The 20,834-nt window shown below is 46.6% G+C and overlaps 1 protein-coding gene across 3 annotated transcripts in view; it reads left to right on the top strand.

The window, feature by feature from the left end:
* The first annotated feature begins 338 nt into the window (after positions 1-338).
* Positions 339-20,834, top strand: part of LOC109869204 (calmodulin-regulated spectrin-associated protein 2) — a 75,002-nt gene continuing 54,506 nt past the window's right edge. For all 3 annotated transcript variants that reach the window (XM_031810099.1, XM_020459178.2, XM_031810098.1), the window contains exons 1-2: positions 339-1,059; positions 11,284-11,543. In XM_031810099.1, the coding sequence (XP_031665959.1) occupies positions 921-1,059; positions 11,284-11,543 (399 nt within the window). In that variant the 5' untranslated portion in view covers positions 339-920. The remainder of the gene's footprint in view (positions 1,060-11,283; positions 11,544-20,834) is intronic.

Here is a 20,834-nt window from a genome sequence, read left to right as displayed (position 1 = left end):
TTCTTGGGTGGGGGGCCGGAACATAATTACAAATAATTAGTCATCTGCAAATTGACCGCAAGAAGCCCAAACAGATATGTTTGCCTAAAACAATCATTTCAAACATTGCTTACATTTGTATACCATCACGTATCTATTATGCGTGGGAATACTTGTGAACAGATTTCTTAAAATAAAATCACTTGAAGCTGATTTCCTGGTGTTTTTACAGTCTTTTATGTAAAAGTTTTGTTGTTGTTGTTCAGAACACTTTTTGTCTATATTTGGCCCCCATTCGGCTCGTGGGCCGCCAGTTGGGGAACCCTGCTCTGTACACTGTATCTGTGGAATTTCTGAAGAACCGCGCAGGCGCACTAGGGAGATCGCCTTTGAGTCCAGTGCGGCAGGAAAAGCCAGAGGAGACGTCGTGGAGATTGAGGGTTGGGAGAGCAAAACAGTTATAAAGGGAAAAAAGGACAATTGCTTCCGTTTACTTAACACCATCCTCAAAATATGAATTTAGCTATGCCTGTAAATAGAAGTCGGGTAAATGGGCGAGCAGTTTCGTAGATAGCCTCCAGTAGACTAACGTTTCGTCTATGCTTGCTTGGCAAATTGAAGATAATGGAATGGAATGGCTGAAAATCCCTAAACTCGTCTACTGCAGTTGCCTGGCTGGAATTCTCTTCTCGTACTGAAAATATCGGACACATGGAAATAATAACGGTTAGCTTGTAACTGTGGGAAGGATCCACAACACATCTGGGTGTGAGGAATTCCAGTCGGTCTTCGGTTCGGAAACGCATTCGAAGTTTGAACGTAAAGAGACTTTGCTGCATTGAATTCCTTTTCACGGGATGTCATCTGCCGCCGACAGAATTCCACGAGTTAACTGACCATCTGCCTCTCGGTAACGGAGGCCGAACGAGCCAGGCGTAAAGATGGGTGATGCGGCACATACCAAGGGGTTGAGACGAACCTTTATCGTCCCCTCGATCAAGGCGTTTGATCACTACGATTTCACAAGGGCTAAAATATCCTGTAGCTTCACATGGCTTGTGGCCAAAGCCTTTGGCTCAGGTAGGTGGCGCCTTTTGTTGTCTTCTCAATATTGGTGTGGAAATGTGTAACATTTTATGCAAAATGTTGACAAATTGTGTCAGGGTGCACATCATCATAATAGGGCCAATCATGATTGGTAACCGCGATATTTCTGAGGGGCCTATAGAGCATCTATGATCTGTGTTAAGAATTTGTTATTCGGCTCCAAGGTCCTTGATGAAACATCATCTAGACTTCACCACGCGCGAATGCGACCATGAAACACGCTAATTAGTCATTTTATTAGTCACTTCTGGGCGCTCTAATTGACGTTGTGTCTGAGGGGAAGCACACGTGTGGGATGACTAACTGTTGCTCATTCCAATACCTCTGCCTTTTCTGTTCTCAACATGGCAGAGGGCGTTGTTTACCTACCCTCTCTCGCATCTGCATGGGTGTCTGTGACATTCGATTGATTAGCTATTGCAGCTGGTTCCTGGTATTCACAGCAATGGCCCCATGCCCTACAGGTTGTTGGACCATCTGAACAGTATTACAAAGAGCATTCCATGTGATTTGACCATTGACAATGACACACTTTGTTTACATACTCATCTCATATGTATATACTGTACTCGATACCATCTACTGCATCTTGCCTATGCCGTTCTGTACCATCACTCATTCATCTGCTAATCTGCTACATCTGCTAACCATGTGTATGTAACAAATACAATTTGATTTGAGTTGTCACTTCACTGGGTGAAGAGGCAGCACTTAAGCCATATTAAAGGCTTTCGATGAGGCCTCCAGTGTGGCAGGGGAAAGCCTTGGTCTGCAGACTGTAGCCAGAGCAGCCCTAACTGGCTCAGTGGCTGGTCCAGCTCTTTAATTCATGTTTTTAACTGGGCTACACGCTAACTACCATCGACTAAGGCAGCTGAACATGACTAGAAAGCTCCTCTTATTGTTTCCAGCATGATGTTTGTAAACTAAGCTTTTCTCAAGTGTATAAATTGGTGGAAACCCCTCACTAGAAGCGCATGGCGTTAACTGCAGGCCTCACCTCATGACTTATTCCTAAAGAATTACATGCTCATAGCATAGCAGGACTGGGCAGATTTGATTTCTTCCTGTCTCTCCCGGTGACACATATTACTGCTCCCTTCCTGCACCAATACAGAGAACTGTGGCCCAATTCATCAGTACAGTCTACACACACAGCTATGTTTGGCCTAGTTACTATGGCTGTGACAGTAGTTTGACCCACAAAATGCTGAACATGTGCATGTATGTGTAACCGATGTGAAATGGCTAGCAAGTTAGCGGGGTGTGCGCTAATAGCGTTTCAATCGGTGACGTCACTCGCTCTGAGAAGTTGTTCCCCTTGCTCTGCAAGGGCGGAGGATTTTGTGGAGCGATGGGTACCAATGCCTCGTGGGTGTCAGTTGTTGATGTGTGCAGAGGGTCCCTGGTTCGGGGCGAGGAGAGGGACAGAAGCCATACTGTTACATACGTACACTTACACAAAATGCTGAAAATGTGCCTGTACCAATGGGTACACTTACACAAAATGTGACTTATGACTGATTCCAGAGGCATCTGTGGTTGTTGCTTTCCTGTGTGGCACTGGATCATTGACGATGTGACTGACTGCTCTGTGTGTGTGTGTGCGCGCGTGTTTGCGTGCATGCACAAATGCTTTGCGAGCAGCTGTTCTAGAATGTGCTCTATACAGACAGCCCTCTCCTGTCTCTGTAACATCTGAGGTGTTGGCATTTTGGAGACCCAGTCGGTGACAACATTTGTCTCCATTACATCACAACACAGGGGCCTGCCGGTGGGATCCTTGGGATGTCCCTACCCTGAACGTTAACCAACATTAGTCTCATCTTGTGTCGTTTCTTTGGTCTGACTACATGGATGTTCGTACTGCATTGGAGAATAAGTAGTCTGATGTTAGTTTACATAGTGAGCAGCTGAACAAAAATGTTGCCTTTTGAAAACCACAGCTAAAATACATCTAGTTATTTCTCAACATTGTAGTCCAGTGCTTTGAATCAGACATTGTGAATTGCCGCTATAAGCTACAAGTTTCTAAGAATGCAATAACTGCATAGTAACAGAAAATTAATGTTGATGACAGCTGTACATGTTTTAATGTTCCCTCGCTGTACTGTGCTCCAATTGGACGACTTCCTATTGTCGGCATAGTAAGGGTGGATATTCCAAGTCCAGTGTTTGGACTTCCTGTAATGCTACTTCCTGTGTACTTCCTGTTTGATTGGTTGTCCTTGACATGGCAGCTTTTGATGAACTGGTGGAAAACTAAATCCTGCTCACTCTGTAAAGGGTGATCTGCACTCCACACTGTTACAAATAAGCCTGCTTTATTGGTCTAATAGAACCTTTTTGATGGCCATAATTATTTATTTTATTTTTAAATTGAACCTTTATTTAACTAGGCAAGTCAGTTAAGAACAACTATGAACTGAGCCCTATATCCCCTGTTTGGTTCTTTATTGCTCCATTTAGTTCTATCACCACTTGTATGGCTGTTGTTAGCAAGACTGTGTTAGCATTGTAAAGCCTAATGTTCCATCCACTTAAAGGTGTGTAGTATTGTTGCTGCTCTAGGAGGCCTAGAGGGAAGAAGTCCGAGAGCTGGCAGTGTGGTGCCAGGACAACAAACTCTCCCTCAACGTCAGCAAGACAAAGGAGCTGATCGTGGACTACACATCTGGAGCTGATCGTGGACTACACATCTGCAGTGGAGCGGGTTGAGAACTTCAAGGTCCTCGGTGTCCACATCACTAAGGATCTATCATGGTCTAAACACAGCAACACAGTCGTGAAGAGGGAACGACAACGCCTCTTCCCCCACAAGAGGAAAAGATTTGGCATGGATGGGCCCTCAGATCCTCAAAAAGTTCTACAGCTGCACCATTGAGAGCATCTTGACTGGTTGCATCACCGCCTGGTATGGCAACTGTTTGGCATCTGACCATAGGCACAACAGAGGGAAGTGCGTGCGGCCCAGTACATCACTGGGGCAGAGCTCCCTGCCACCCAGGACCTCTATACCAGGCGGTGTCAGAGGAAGGCCCTAAAAACTGTCAGACTCCAGCCACCCTAGTCATACACAGTCCTCTCTGCTACCGCACAACAAACGGTACCAGAGAACCAAGTCTGAGACCAAAAGGCTCCTGAACAGCTTCTACCCTCGAGCTATAATACTGCTCAACAGTTCTCCGGAACAGCTTCTACCCTCGAGCTATACGACTTCTCAACAGTTCTCCTGAACAGCTTCTACCCTCGAGCTATACGACTTCTCAACAGTTCTCCTGAACAGCTTCTACCCTCGAGCTATAAGACTGCTCAACAGTTCTCCTTAACAGCTTCTACCCTCGAGCTATACGACTTCTCAACAGTTCTCCTGAACAGCTTCTACCCTCGAGCTAAACGACTTCTCAACAGTTCTCCTGAACAGCTTCTACCCTCGAGCTATAAGACTGCTCAACAGTTCTCCTGAACAGCTTCTACCCTCGAGCTATAAGACTGCTCAACAGTTCTCCTTAACAGCTTCTACCCTCGAGCTATAAGACTGCTCAACAGTTCTTCAAATAGCTTCTACCCTCGAGCTATACCACTTCTCAACAGTTCTCCTGAACAGCTTCTACCCTCGAGCTATAAGACTGCTCAACAGTTCTCCTGAACAGCTTCTACCCTCAAGCTATAAGACTGCTCAACAGTTCTTCAAATAGCTTCTACCCTCGAGCTATAAGACTGCTCAACAGTTCTTCAAATAGCTTCTACCCTCGAGCTATACCACTTCTCAACAGTTCTCCTGAACAGCTTCTACCCTCGAGCTATAAGACTGCTCAACAGTTCTCCTGAACAGCTTCTACCCTCGAGCTATAAGACTCCTCAACAGTTCTTCAAATAGCTTCTACCCTCGAGCTATAAGACTGCTCAACAGTTCTCCTGAACAGCTTCTACCCTCGAGCTATAAGACTGCTCAACAGTTCTTCAAATAGCTTCTACCCTCGAGCTATAAGACTGCTCAACAGTTCTTCAAATAGCTTCTACCCTTCTACCCATCACTGGGGCCAAGCTTCCTGCCATCCAGGACCTCTATACCAGGCAGTGTCAGAGGAAGGCCCTACAAATTGTCAAAGACTCCAGCCACCCTAGTCATAGACTGTTCTATCTGCTCCCGCACGGCAAGCAGTACTGAAGCACCAGGTCTAGATCCAAAAGGCTTCTCAACAGCTTTAACCCCCAAGCCATAAGACTCCTGAACACCTAATCAAATGCCTACCCAGACTATTTGCGTTGCCCCCCCCCCCCCCCCCCTCTCCCCCTCTTTTACACCGCTGCTACTCTATGTTATCATCTATGCATAGTCACTTTAATAACTCTACCTAAATGTACATATTACCTCAACTAACCGGTGCCCTCGCACATTGACTCTGTACTGGTACCCCCAGTATATAGTCTCGCTAATGTTATTTTACTGCTACTCTTTAATTACTTGGGGCGGCAGGGTAGCCTAGTGGTTAGAGCGTTGGACTAGTAACCGGAAGGTTGCAAGTTCAAACCCCCGAGCTGACAAGGTACAAATCTGTCGTTCTGCCCCTGAACAGGCAGTTAACCCACTGTTCCTAGGCCGTCATTGAAAATAAGAATTTGTTCTTAACTGACTTGCCTAGTAAAATAAAGGTAAAAAAATAAAAATAAGACTGCTCAACAGTTCTTCAAATAGCTACCCAGACTATTTCCATTTTTTCTTCACATTCTTGCACTGGCTCTGGGCACACTCACTGGACTCTACCCACACACACACTCACTGGACTCTACCCACACACACACACACTCACTGGACTCTACCCACACACACACACACTCACTAGACTCTACCCACACACACACTCACTGGACTCTACACACACACACTCACTGGACTCTAGCCATACCCACACACACACTCACTGGACTCTAGCCACACACACACTCACTGGACTCTAGCCACACACACACACTCACTGGACTCTAGCCACACACACACACACACTCACTGGACTCTAGCCACACACACACTCACTGGACTCTACCCACACACACACACACACTCACTGGACTCTACCCACACACACACACACTCACTGGACTCTACCCACACACACACACACTCACTGGACTCTACCCACACACACACACTCACTGGACTCTACCCACACACACACACTCACTGGACTCTACCCACACACACACACTCACTGGACTCTACCCACACACACACACTCACTGGACTCTACCCACACACACACACTCACTGGACTCTACCCACACACACACACTCACTGGACTCTACCCACACACACACACTCACTGGACTCTACCCACACACACACACTCACTGGACTCTACCCACACACACACACACTCACTGGACTCTACCCACACACACACACAATCACTGGACTCTACCCACACACACACACAATCACTGGACTCTACCCACACACACTCACTGGACTCTACCCACACACACACACTCACTGGACTCTACCCACACACACACACTCACTGGACTCTACCCACACACACACACAATCACTGGACTCTACCCACACACACACACACTCACTGGACTCTACCCACACACACACACTCACTGGACTCTACTACCCCCACACACACACAAACACACACACACACATACTATACTGGCACTCCAACATACACGCACACTACATGTCTCACACACACCAAACACACAAACACATGCATATTGACGCCACGCACACACACCAAACACACAAACACATGCACATTGACGCCACACACACACACCAAACACATGCACATTGACGCCACACACACACACACCAAACACACAAACACATGCATATTGACGCCACACACACACACCAAATACACAAACACATGCATATTGACGCCACACACACACACACCAAACACACAAACACATGCATATTGACGCCACACACACACACCAAACACACGAACACATGCATATTGACGCCACACACACACACATTCACATATAGACACACTTTCTCACTCTTCACATATTCTGCTGCTACTGTGTTTATTACCTATCGTTATTGCCTAGTCACTTCTACCCCTACCTACATGTACATGTTACCTCAACTACCTCGTACCCCTGCACATTGACTTGATACCGGTACTCCTTGGATACAGCCTCGTTATTGTTATTTTATTGTGTTACTATTTCCCTTTTTGCTAATTTGTCTTACTTTCTATCTCTGCGTTGTTGGGAAAGGGCTCGTAAGTAAGCATTTCACGGTAAAGTCTAGACCCGTTGTATTCTGTGCATGTGACAAATAAAATTAGATTTGATTTGAGGTCATAGGAGCTTTTGTCCATCCTCTCGGGGTTATGAGGTGGTTTTAAATTGGGGACAGACAGTTGTTGTTGTGACTAGATGCTGAAGTGGCTAGGTCTGGCTGTTGAGTGGTAAATGACTGTTGTCTGAAATAGCCCCCTTCATCTCTCTGGGTGGGAACACAGTAACGATTAGGTTTGCTTCTGACCTCCCCCTCTGAAGAATGAGTATTACTAAGTGGATGTATAGATGTAGGAACTTCATTTGAGCCAGTTTGCTACTGCAGGAAATTCGATCCTGCAGCGACAGGACATTTGAAATATTATGTGGATTATTAATGGACATTTTTTGTAGGGGTTGAGACATCTATTTTTGTTAGGGCAAATCAAGTCTGACATTTTAATGTGAGAATTAGAAACTTTAGAAGCCTTTTTATTCAGCAATAAAATAGTGATCAAATTCAGATCCTACATCTGTTGGGGCGAAGAGAGTCCGCACTTAGCCATGTAGCCTCCTACACCTCTGTATGAATTAATCAAAGGATACTCCTCACCAGTCTATGGGCTACTATTGACCATTCTGTTGACCATACTATTGACCATTCTGTTGACCATACTGTTGACCATACTATTGACCATTCTGTTGACCATTCTGTTGACCATTCTATTGACCATTTATATAGGTCGTTATCAATAAAACATCACAATATCAATCAATCAAATTGATTTATAAAGCCCTTTTAAGGTGCAGAGCATTTGATTTGGCTGCTTGGGGGCAAGGAGACCCGCAGCTCCACTAAAACTATTTGGTTGTAATATCATCACCTCTTGAAGAGCCTAGTCAGAACTACACATTTCAGATTCTTCCATGAAAAACAGTTGCACACATTGAGCTCTATCATCAGAGACCTACAGCAAGGAACTGCATGCTTTTCATGATCAGTAAACCTCAATGGATCACCTCAATTCAGATACGTCAGGGTAGCCTCATATCGCTCCATATTGGCCACCATTAATTGGATATTTGAGTGATATAAAATAAAGTGAACTATACCTGACCGGTATGAGTAGTTTAGGTTATCTCCCATCCTTTGTGGGGTCTGCCTGTCATGCAGCAGAAGGGCACATTTGCCAATGTAACATTACTGTTGGCTGATAATGTTTAAAAAAAAAAAAATGTACACCCCGTTTTCTCCCCAAATCCGTTGTATCCAATTGTTTAGTAGCTACTATCTTGTCTCATCGCTACAACTCCCGTACGGGCTCAGGAGAGACGAAGGTTGAAAGTCATGCATCCTCCGATACACAACCCAACCAAGCCGCACTGCTTCTTAACACAGCACGCATCCAACCCGGAAGCCAGCCACACCAATGTGTCGGAGGAAACACTGTGCACCTGGCAACCTTGGTTAGCACGCACTGCGCCCAGCCCGCCACAGGAGTTGCTGGTGCGCGATGAGACACCGGCCAAACCAAACTAATATTGACACAGACTATTCTCCATTTAATCTTGTTTTTACACATACTAAATAATATATGCTTGCCATTTGTTTTGATTTAGAATGGACCATTATCATGCACCGGGTCTTGAAACGGGGGCAGGGAAAAATACATGTCATCTATGCACTTAAATAGCGAATGAGGGACACTTTTCCCCGTGGTTTATTTTCATGCCAGACAGGTAGGCTATACTCCGGTTGTAAAGAGAAGCAATGTGCTTAGTATTAGGAAAGTTGAGGAATAAATATAGTAACTAGAGGTCGACCGATTATGATTTTGCAACACCGATACCGATTATTGGAGGACCAAAAAAAGCTGATACCGATTAAATGGCCAATTTTTTTTGTGTGTGTGTGTGTAATAATGACAATCACAACAATACTGAATGAACAATGAAAACTTAAATTTTAACTTAATATAATACATAAATAAAAATCTATTTAGTCTCAAATAAATAATGAAACATTCAATTTGGTTTTGTTTAAATAATGCAAAAACACAGTGTTGGAGAAGAAAGTAAAAGTGCAATATTGCAGCCACAGGTCGTTTTGATGCTGCACTCACGTAACAGGTGGTCAGCCTGCCACACAGTCTCCTCGTGGATTGCAATGTAATCGACCATAATCAGCATCCAAAAAGGCCAATAACTGATTGTTATGAAAACTTGAAATCGTCCCTGATTAATCGGCTAACCTCTAATAGTATTCCTATAGAAAGCTGAAGGGATCCTCTTTTTTTTAATAGAGGCCATCACTCTGTTTTCTCCCGCAATTGCATAGCCTATAGAAATGTTGTGCAACCTGAGCTCATGGGCTCTCATGAAGTGTTTGATTCGATTTTTGATTACATTTGCATTGATGTCAGAGTGATTAGAGGGACAATAGAGTGCTGAGTACCAGGCAGTTAGCAAGTTTGGTAGGTTACTAATGACCATCAGCAGTATCAGAGTTTGGAGAAGCTTAATTACCTTGACTAAACGGTCACGTGGAATTTGACTGCCTTCATGACTCGTGACTGCCGGTGTGGTGGTCATACGGTCACCGCAACAGACCTAAACATACACACTCACCTGAACGCATGCATGCACAAACCCTGCTCTAAGGTAGGGCTCCATGGACAGTTTCTCAGCGTTGTCTCCTGAAAGGACAAAAACAAGCCTAATGAGAGGTTTCCACTAGCAACCACTGACACGGTCACCGCAACAGACCTAAACACACACAGGCACACACACACTCAAACTCACATGCACAAACACACACACACTGGCCAGGAACACTGTCCTTGCCCCATATGCGCCCTTTCAACCCAACTGCCCCTCCGACTCAAAAACACTCACAGGACCCCCTGACTCATCATGTGAGAGAAGAGCAGAAAGTGTTGTAGTCTCTGAGGGCAGACTGCAGTACAGTATGTTGACATTGTTGAAGAGTAAATCCCATTGAAATCAACAGGATTAAGGCACGTACACACCTCACAGAGACTGTCTCAGTGGCCCAGGGCTTGGGCCTGTCCTACACACCTCACAGAGACTGTCTAAGTGGCCCAGGGCTTGGGCCTGTCCTACACACCTCACAGAGACTGTCTAAGTGACCCAGGGCTTGGGCCTGTCCTACACACCTCACAGAGACTGTCTAAGTGGCCCAGGGCTTGGGCCTGTCCTACACACCTCACAGAGACTAAGTGGCCCAGGGCTTGGGCCTGTCCTACACACCTCACAGAGACTAAGTGGCTCAGGGCTTGGGCCTGTCCTACACACCTCACAGAGACTGTATAAGTGGCCCAGGGCTTGGGCCTGTCCTACACACCTCACAGAGACTAAGTGGCCCAGGGCTTGGGCCTGTCCTACACACCTCACAGAGACTAAGTGGCCCAGGGCTTGGGCCTGTCCTACACACCTCACAGAGACTAAGTGGCCCAGGGCTTGGGCCTGTCCTACACACCTCACAGAGACTAAGTGGCCCAGGGCTTGGGCCTGTCCTACACACCTCACAGAGACTAAGTGGCCCAGGGCTTGGGCCTGTCCTACACACCATCAAGTGGCCCACACTCCATCAAGAGACACAGTCCTAGAGGAGCTGACTGTATTGTCAGTTATTGTGTGACCAAACTAACCTGTTCCTCTCTCCATCTACAGACACAGTCCCAGAGGAGCTGTCAGTTTGTAGCCTACACTCCAAAAGGGTTCTACCTGTAATCAAAAAGGGTTCTTCAAAGGGTTCTCCTATGGGGACAGCCAAGGAACCCTTTTAGGTTTTAGATAGCACCTTTTTTGTAGCTATCCTCACACTAAACCCTCCTCTCCCTCCCTAGATGCGCTCCCAGAGGAGCTGGGGTCTTACTATGTTCATCGTATCCCCAAACTAACCCATCCCTTCCTCTCTCCCTCCAAAGATGCGGTCCCTGAGGAGCTTTCTGACCCCTTCTACAGGGACCAGTACAGCCAGGAGCACCTGAAGCCCCCCGTGGCGTCCCTACTGCTGTCTGCAGAGCTCTACTGCCGGGCGGGTAGTCTCATCCTCCGCAGCGATGCCGTCAAACCCCTGCTGGGACACAACACCGTCATCCAGGCCCTGGCACAGAAGGGACTGTACGTCACAGACCAGGACCGACTGGTCACCGAGAGGGACCTGACCAGCACTCCTATACGCATGGTGAGGATGGAGAGCTGTCTGTCATGCACACACCTTCTCTTTCTTTCATCCCCCTTTAATCTCTATTCCTTCTCTCTCTCTCTTTCACTCACACACTCATCCTCTTTCTGTGTGTGCTCTAAGGTAAGGTTTGATGATAAGTTGGTTATTTGAATCAGCTGGGTAGTGCTTAGTGTTGTAACGGACCGTAGTTGATCTGTGATCCGTACGGATCAACCCCACGGTTCGGCACGCATGTGAACCACAGAACAATTGAAAAGTTTAACCATCACAGTGTGAAACACAGTTTTACTGCCGCGGTTACTTTTTAAAGTCATAATTCCCTACGTCTCGATGCAGAGTTGTAATGAAAAAATAAAGACAAGACAGATGCTGTGTTTTACTCTGAAGCCTGAAGGTTGATTTGATGATTTCTTTTAAAGCAGTTGTGTTTACTGTTCACGTGAACGGGGCCTGTTGAATCCCAACGAATCAATCCTGGATGCTCACATTGCAAAAAGCAAAGAAGAGAAACAGAGCTGAAGAACTGGAAAAGCCTCCCGCTTCATTGAAGTCTCATGTATGGGAGCATTTTGGCTTCCCTGTCAAATATGATGTCGGAAGCAGGGTGGTGGACAACACCACTACGGTGGGTTGGCATTGTGTCACAAGAAAGCCGTATGATCATGATGGAAATACATGGAGCGTCATCAACCTGGTGTGTCAGTGACGGGAGCCAACTCAGCCAGACAACTTCTCACCGCGACATTTAAGCCCTTTTCTGCAGAATCAGACCGGAATAAAGCCATCACCAAATCTATTGGGATGTTTATCACTGCAGACATGAGGCCATACTCTGTTGTGGAAAACAAAGGGTATGGTGAAAGTGCCACGCTACGAAATCCCCTGGCGTACCCACTTCAGTATGGAGATCGTGGCAGGTCTTTATGAACAGGAACATATCAAAATTGTCGATTAATTATCTAAGGCATCCTCTGTTGCCCTCACCACAGAAGGGTGGACCTCCAGGGTAATGGAAAGCTACGTGACTGCTCACTACACCACAGACGGGTGGACCTCCAGGGTAACGGAAAGCTACGTGACTGTTCACTACACCACAGACGGGTGGACCTCCAGGGTAACGGAAAGCTACGTGACTGCTCACTACACCACAGACGGGTGGACCTCCAGGGTAACGGAAAGCTACGTGACTGTTCACTACACCACAGACGGGTGGACCTCCAGGGTAACGGAAAGCTACGTGACTGCTCACTACACCACAGACGGGTGGACCTCCAGGGTAACGGAAAGCTACGTGACTGTTCACTACACCACAGAGTGGACCTCCAGGGTAACGGAAAGCTACGTGACTGCTCACTACACCACAGACGGGTGGACCTCCAGGGTAACGGAAAGCTACGTGACTGCTCACTACACCACAGAGTGGACCTCCAGGGTAACAGAAAGCTACGTGACTGTGACTGTTCACTATACCACAGACGGGTGGACCTCCAGGGTAACGGAAAGCTACGTGACTGTTCACAACACCACAGAGGAGTGGACCTCCGGGGTAACGGAAAGCTACGTGACTGTTCACTACACCACAGAGGAGTGGACCTCCAGGGTAACAGAAATCTATGTGACTGTGACTGCTCACTACACCACAGAGGAGTGGACCTCCAGGGTAACAGAAAGCTATGTGACTGTGACTGCTCACTACACCACAGAGGAGTGGACCTTCAGGGTAGCAGAAAGCTACGTGACTGACTGCTCACTACACCACAGAGGAGTGGACCTCCAGGGTAACAGAAAGCTACGTGACTGTGACTGTTCACTACACCACAGAGGAGTGGACCTCCAGGGTAACAGAAAGCTACGTGACTGTGACTGTTCACTACACCACAGAGGAGTGGACCTCCAGGGTAACAGAAAGCTATGTGACTGTTCACTACACCACAGAGGAGTGGACCTCTAGGGTAACGGAAAGCTACGTGACTGTGACTGTTCACTACACCACAGAGGAGTGGACCTCCAGGGTAACAGAAAGCTACGTGACTGTGACTGTTCACTACACCACAGAGGAGTGGACCTCCAGGGTAACAGAAAGCTACGTGACTGTGACTGTTCACTACACCACAGAGGAGTGGACCTCCAGGGTAACAGAAAGCTATGTGACTGTGACTGCTCACTACACCACAGAGGAGTGGACCTCCAGGGTAACAGAAAGCTACGTGACTGTGACTGCTCAGTACACCACAGAGGAGTGGACCTCCAGGGTAACAGAAAGCTATGTGACTGTGACTGCTCACTACACCACAGAGGAGTGGACCTCCAGGGTAACAGAAAGTTACGTGACTGTGACTGCTCACAAGTCCGGTGCTACAGACACGCCCCCTCTATGAGAGTCACACAGGCACAAATCTGGCGCAGGTACTGCTAGGAGCAGTAGCAGAGTGGAAGCTAGAGAGGCCCAATAGCAATATCCCAACCACCACAGATAATGCCAAGAACCAAGTAAATGCAGTGATAGAGGCTGGACTGGGGCCACACATCGCTTGCTTTGCACATGTGATCAATTTAGCATCTCAAAGGGGAATCTCGGTGAACCAGATGGACCTCAGGTAACCAGATGGACCTCAGGTAACCAGATGGATCTCAGGTAACCAGATGGATCTCAGGTAACCAGATGGATCTCAGGTAACCAGATGGATCTCAGGTAACCAGATGGATCTCAGGTAACCAGATGGACCGCCTCCTTGGGAGGATCAGGAAGGTGGTTTCCTTTTTCCACCGAAGCACAACAGCCGCTCATGTGCTTAAGACCAAGCAGGAAATGTTACAGCTACCGACCCACAAGTTCATACACCATGTCACAACAACATGGAACTCCACTTATGACATGTTGGAGTTCTATCTTGAGCAGCAGGCAGCTCTATCCTCTGCACTGACAGACAAGACCCTGGAAAAACATAAAGACGTCGTCACCTTGTCTGATGATGACGTGAAAGTGGCAGAGGAGGTCTTCCAGGTGCTCAAACCCCTGAAAATGGTTACAACCCTACTGACCACTGAATCTGTACCTTCTGTGTCCATGATCCTACCTCTGAAAACAAGGATTCTACAATCCATGGCCCCAAGTGAGGAAGACAGCACCATCACTAGAGAGGTCAATGCTGCCATTAGAGAGGACCTGAAGCCCAGACTGCCTTCATAGATCTACTGCACTGGATCCAAGGTTCAAGTCCCTGTCTCACCTAGACCCTCACCTAGACCCTCACCTAGACCCTCACCTAGACGTTGCCCTACACCGGAGGACATACAGTGATCTCACCACTGAGACTGTGGCCACTGAAGAGGTAAAAAATAAATAAAGAGTGAATGACTTGTATAATAAATACACTGCAGTCTAATCTGTCTATGCTATTGCTATTAGAACCATCCATTTTTGATTTGGAATAATGGCTCTTATTAAATGTTGTTGCCACGATTTATAGTTCTATGAAATATGAAAATAGATCATTTGTTAGTTTAATAGATCACGTAATTTTTTTCTGCAGGGTTAAGCCACAGAGCCGACAGGAGCAGACTCAGAGGCATCTCCTCCACAAAATCATTTGACCATGAAGGAGCTTTTCGGGGGGGGGGGGGCTTTATGAGCAAGGACACAGGCAAGACGTTTGTCAACACCATCGAAGAGGAGGTGGCATCCTACAAGGCAGCAGGCGGCGTTCCACTGGATGGGGATCCACTAGCATGGTGATCCACTGGATGGTGATCCACTGGATGGGGATCCACTAGCATGGTGATCCACTGGATGGTGTTCCACTGGATGGGGATCCACTAGCATGGTGATCCACTGAATGGTGATCCACTGGCATGGTGATCCACTGGCATGGTGATCCACTGGATGAGGATCCACTGGATGGTGATCCACTGGCATGGTGATCCACTGGCATGGTGATCCACTGGATGGTGATCCACTGGCATGGTGATCCACTGGCATGGTGATCCACTGGCATGGTGATCCACTGGATGGTGATCCACTGGCATGGCGATCCACTGGCATGGTGATCCACTGGCATGGTGATCCACTGGATGGGGATCCACTAGCATGGTGATCCACTGGATGGTGATCCACTGGCATGGTGATCCACTGGCATGGTGATCCACTAGCATGGTGATCCACTAGCATGGTGATCCACTGGCATGGTGATCCACTGGCATGGTGATCCACTGGATGGTGATCCACTGGCATGGTGATCCACTGGATGGTGATCCACTGGCATGGTGATCCACTGGCATGGTGATCCACTGGCATGGTGATCCACTGGCATGGTGATCCACTGGCATGGTGGAAAAGCAACGAGAGGTCTCCCCTCTCCCCAGACAATGTAGACATCCTCATCTTTTTGATAAGCTCAGGTCTGCTTTGCTTTCTTTATTTTGTTTGATGATGTGGACACAGGCTATTTTTTAATTCACTATTGTTCAAAGGAAGAAGGTATCATACCTCATATTAATTTAACAATTGAGTATTGAATATTTTAAATTAAGATTTGATTGAAAGATTGAAAAGTTCCATGCTTTAAGTGTTCTTTAACTAATAAATGGAAAGCAAAGTTATATTCGTCTCCCTTTTTTTTGGCTCATCTGAATAATGATCCGTTCCGTGACTCAAAACGTGATCCGAACCGTGAGTTTTGTGATCCATTGCACCACTGGTAGTGCTAGGGCGAAAACCCAGACCCCTTGGGGTCCCCAGGGCTGAGTTGGGGAAACCCTGCTCTAAGGTGGGCCTCTGTGGACCGTTTTCTCAGCGTTGTCTCCTGAAAGGGCAAAAACAAGTCTAATGACAGGTTTCCACTAGCAACCACTGACAGACAGGTAGACAGAAAGACAGGCAGGCAGGCAGACAGACAGACAGACAGACAGACAGACAGACAGACAGACAGACAGACAGACAGACAGACAGACAGGCAGACAGGCAGACAGGCAGGCAGACAGAAAGACAGGCAGGCAGACAGACAGGCAGACAGACAGACGCAGACAGGCAGACAGACAGACAGACAGACAGACAGACAGACAGACAGGCAGGCAGGCAGGCAGGCAGGCAGACAGGCAGACAGGCAGTACTGTTAGGTCACACAGTACAAGGTAAAAATGCCTTTCTTATGAAAAAGCAGAATATTGTTTTTATGTGTGTAATGGAACGGAGAGTCTGCTACTCCTCACTATAACAGCCTGCTACTCCTCACTATAACAAGCAGAAAGCTTCCAGTTATTTAGTCTGCCCCAATTAGTAAAACCTCAAGCCTTTGGTCACAAACTGAGGTTTTAAGCAGTCCTTTTAAATCTACAATCCTTTTCAGTTGATCTTCTATTGAATAATGTATAGTAGCTTGATATGAGGTATTTCATGAGCTTTTAAAACAGTTAGACTTGATATCATTACAGAGATATTTATTCTAATCTGATAATGTGTGTTTGAGAACCATGAGTTTAAATCCAGCCACAATCACATGCATAGTTAGACTGTATATACAGAGCCTTCAGAAAGTATTCAAACCCCTTCACTTTCTACACATTTTGTTACGTTACAGCCTTATTCTACAATGGATAAAATTGAAAAATGTCCTCATCAATCTACAAACAATACCCCATAACGACAAACAGTAATATCTTATTTACATAAGTATTCAGACTCTTTGCTATGAGACTCTAAATTGAGCTCAGGTGCATCCTGTTTCCTTTGATCATCCTTGAGATGTTTCTACAACTTGATTGGAGTCCACCTGTGGTAAATTCAATGTTATTGGACATGATTTGGAAAGGCACACATCTGTCTATATAAGGTTCCACAGTTGACAGTGCATGTCAGAGTAAAAACCATGAGTCAAAAAGTCATGAGGTGGAAGGAATTGTCTGTAGAGCTCCGAGACAGGATTGTGTCGATGCACAGATCTGGGGAAAGGTACCAAAATATTTCTGCAGCATTGAAGGTCCCCAAGAACACAGTGGCCTCGCATCATTCTGAAATGGAAGAAGTTTGGAACCCCCAAGACTCTTCCTAGAGCTGGCCGCCTGACCAAACTGAGCAATCAGGGGGAGAAAGGCCTTGGTCTGGGAGGTGACAAAGAACCCGATGGTCACTCTGACAGAGCTCTAGAGTTCCTCTCACCAATCAGGCCTCTGACTCTCCGACCATGAGAAACAAGATCCTCTGGTCTGATGTTTGAACTTATTGGCCTGAATGCCAAGTGAGACATCTGGAGGAATCCAGGTACTGCTCATCACCTGGACAATACCATCCCTACAGTGAAGCATGGTGGTGGCAGAATCCTACTTTTGGGATGTTTTTCAGCAGAAGGGACTGGGACACTAATCAGGATCGAGTACAGAGAGATCATTGATGAAAAACTGCTCCAGAGCTCTCAAGACCTCAGACTGGGGTGAAGGTACACCTTCTGACAGGACAACAACCCTAAGCACACAGCCAACACAATGCAGGAGTGGCTACGAGACATGTCTATGAATGTTCTTGAATGGCCCAGCCAAAACCCGGACTTGAACCCGATCGAACATCTCTGGAGAGACCTATAAATAGCTGTGCAGCAACGCTCCTCATCCAATCTGACAGTTTGAGAGGATCTGCAGAGAAGAATGGGAGAAACTCCCCAAATACAGGTGTGTAAAGGGTCTGAATACTTAAGTCAATGTGATATTTCAGTTCTTTGTTTTGCAAACATTTCTAAAAACCAGTTTTTGCTTTATCATTATGGGGTATTCTGTGTAGATTGATGAGTAAAACATTGTATTTAATACATTTTAGAGTAAGGCTGTAACTGTAACTGCCGAATGCACTGTAACTGCCGACTAAATGTCAGGCTGCATTGCAGTGCTTTTTCTCTCTCTCTCATTCTCTCTCTCTCTCTCTCTCTCTCTCTCTCTCTCTCTCATTCTCTCTCTCTCATTCTCTCTCTCTCTCTCTCTCTCATTCTCATTCTCTCTCTCTCATTCTCTCTCTCTCTGTCTCTCTCTCATTCTCTCTCTCTCATTCTCTCTCTCATTCTCTCTCTCTCTCATTCTCTCTCTCTCTCTCTCTCTCTCTCTCTCTCTCTCTCATTCTCTCCCTCTCTCTCATTCTCTCCCTCTCTCATTCTCTCCCTCTCTCATTCTCTCCCTCTCTCTCTCTCTCTCTCTCTCTCTCTCTCTCTCTCATTCTCTCTCTCTCTCATTCTCTCCCTCTCATTCTCTCTCTCCCTCTCATTCTCCCCCTCTCATTCTCTCTCTCTCTCTCATTCTCTCTCTCTCTCATTCTCTCTCTCTCTCTCTCTCTCTCTCATTCTCTCCCTCTCATTCTCTCTCTCCCTCTCATTCTCTCTCTCATTCTCTCCCTCTCATTCTCTCTCTCTCTCATTCTCTCTCTTTCTCATTCTCTCTCTCATTCTCTCTCTCTCTCTCTCTCTCATTCTCTCCCTCTCTCTCTCCCTCTCATTTTCCCCCTCTCATTCTCTCTCTCATTCTCCCTCTCTCATTCTCCCTCTCTCATTCTCCCTCTCTCTCTCTCTCTCTCTCATCCTCCCACCCTCCAATGCCCACATTCTAACCAGTGTGTTTATAATAAGACCAAACCATTTTTCTCTTGTGAATATTTAATGGCTGCTCGACACAGAGACCACAATTCATCTGCCCCATCTGCTGTGGCATACATAGAATCTCTTTCCTTCCCTCCATATCTCATCATCAGTTATTTCTGTCTTTCTCAATCCCCTCTCTCTCTCCCCCTCTCTCTCTCCCCCTTTCTCTCCTCTCTCCCTCTCTTTCATCTCTCTCTCCCCCTTTCTCTCCTCTCTCCCTCTTTCATCTCTCTCTCTCCCCCCTCTGTCTCTCTCTCCTCTCTCCCCCTCTTTCATCTCTCTCTCTCCCATCTCTTGCTCTCCCTCTCTTTCTCTCCTCTCTCCCCCTCTTTCATCTCTCTCTCCCGTCTCTTGCTCTCTCCCTCTCTTTCATCTCTCTCTCTCCCCCTCTTTCACCTCTCTCTCCCCCTCTTTCATGTCTCTCTCTCTCCCGTCTCTTGCTCTCCCTCTCTTTCTCTCCTCTCTCCCCCTCTTTCATCTCTCTCTCTCCCGTCTCTTGCTCTCCCTCTCTTTCTCTCCTCTCTCCCCCTCTTTCATCTCTCTCTCTCCCGTCTCTTGCTCTCTCCCTCTCTTTCATCTCTCTCTCTCCCCCTCTTTCACCTCTCTCTCCCCCTCTTTCATGTCTCTCTCTCTCCCGTCTCTTGCTCTCCCTCTCTTTCTCTCCTCTCTCCCCCTCTTTCATCTCTCTCTCTCCCGTCTCTTGCTCTCCCTCTCTTTCTCTCCTCTCTCCCCCTCTTTCATCTCTCTCTCTCCCGTCTCTTGCTCTCTCCCTCTCTTTCATCTCTCTCTCTCCCCCTCTTTCACCTCTCTCTCCCCCTCTTTCATGTCTCTCTCTCTCCCGTCTCTTGCTCTCCCTCTCTTTCTCTCCTCTCTCCCACTCTTTCATCTCTCTCTCTCCCGTCTCTTGCTCTCCCTCTCTTTCGCTCCTCTCTCCCCCTCTTTCATCTCTCTCTCCCTCTCTTGCTCTCTCCCCCTCTCTCTAAGACATCTATAGAGGATAAAATAAAGTCTAGTTCAGTATGTTGAAGATTGATCAGGTGTGATGACGGGGTGGGTGGGAGACGGAACTTTGACGCAGTATCCAAGGACAGGGTGGGACTGTGTGTGTGTGTGTGTGTATAATGAGCGTGCAGGGTCCAATGTTAACTTTTTTCTCACTGGCCCAAAACAGAATTTCTACTGGTGTAGGTTTTAAATGCATTGGGGTCACACAGGGCCAACAGGTTAGCATGCTTTTCCCTTAATAGGCTACATTTGGTTATTATGATGTGTATTAAAAAGCTGTTTAATAGAATATAAGGGTACTCTATTCTTTAGAATTGTATTAATTGCATACATGTTGGTTTCTAAAGTACAGTGGATGTCATTTCGAGAATATAAATGTACATCTAAAAATAAGACGCTGCCTCTTTAAGACCAATGTTCCTAAAGAGAGATCGTCATGGCTGTATGCTGGCTACAAGACCAATGTTCCTAAAGAGAGATCGTCATGGCTGTATGCTGGCTACAAGACCAATGTTCCTAAAGAGAGATCGTCATGGCTGTATGCTGGCTACAAGACCAATGTTCCTAAAGAGAGATCGTCATGGATGTATGCTGACTACAAGACCAATGTTCCTAAAGAGAGATCGTCATGGATGTATGCTGGCTACAAGACCAATGTTCCTAAAGAGAG

This window comes from Oncorhynchus kisutch, linkage group LG30 (assembly GCF_002021735.2).
Source record: "Oncorhynchus kisutch isolate 150728-3 linkage group LG30, Okis_V2, whole genome shotgun sequence".
Lineage (NCBI taxonomy): Eukaryota > Metazoa > Chordata > Actinopteri > Salmoniformes > Salmonidae > Oncorhynchus > Oncorhynchus kisutch.
Note: the sequence above shows the minus strand (reverse complement) of the source record. Positions and strands in the feature narration are given on the sequence as shown.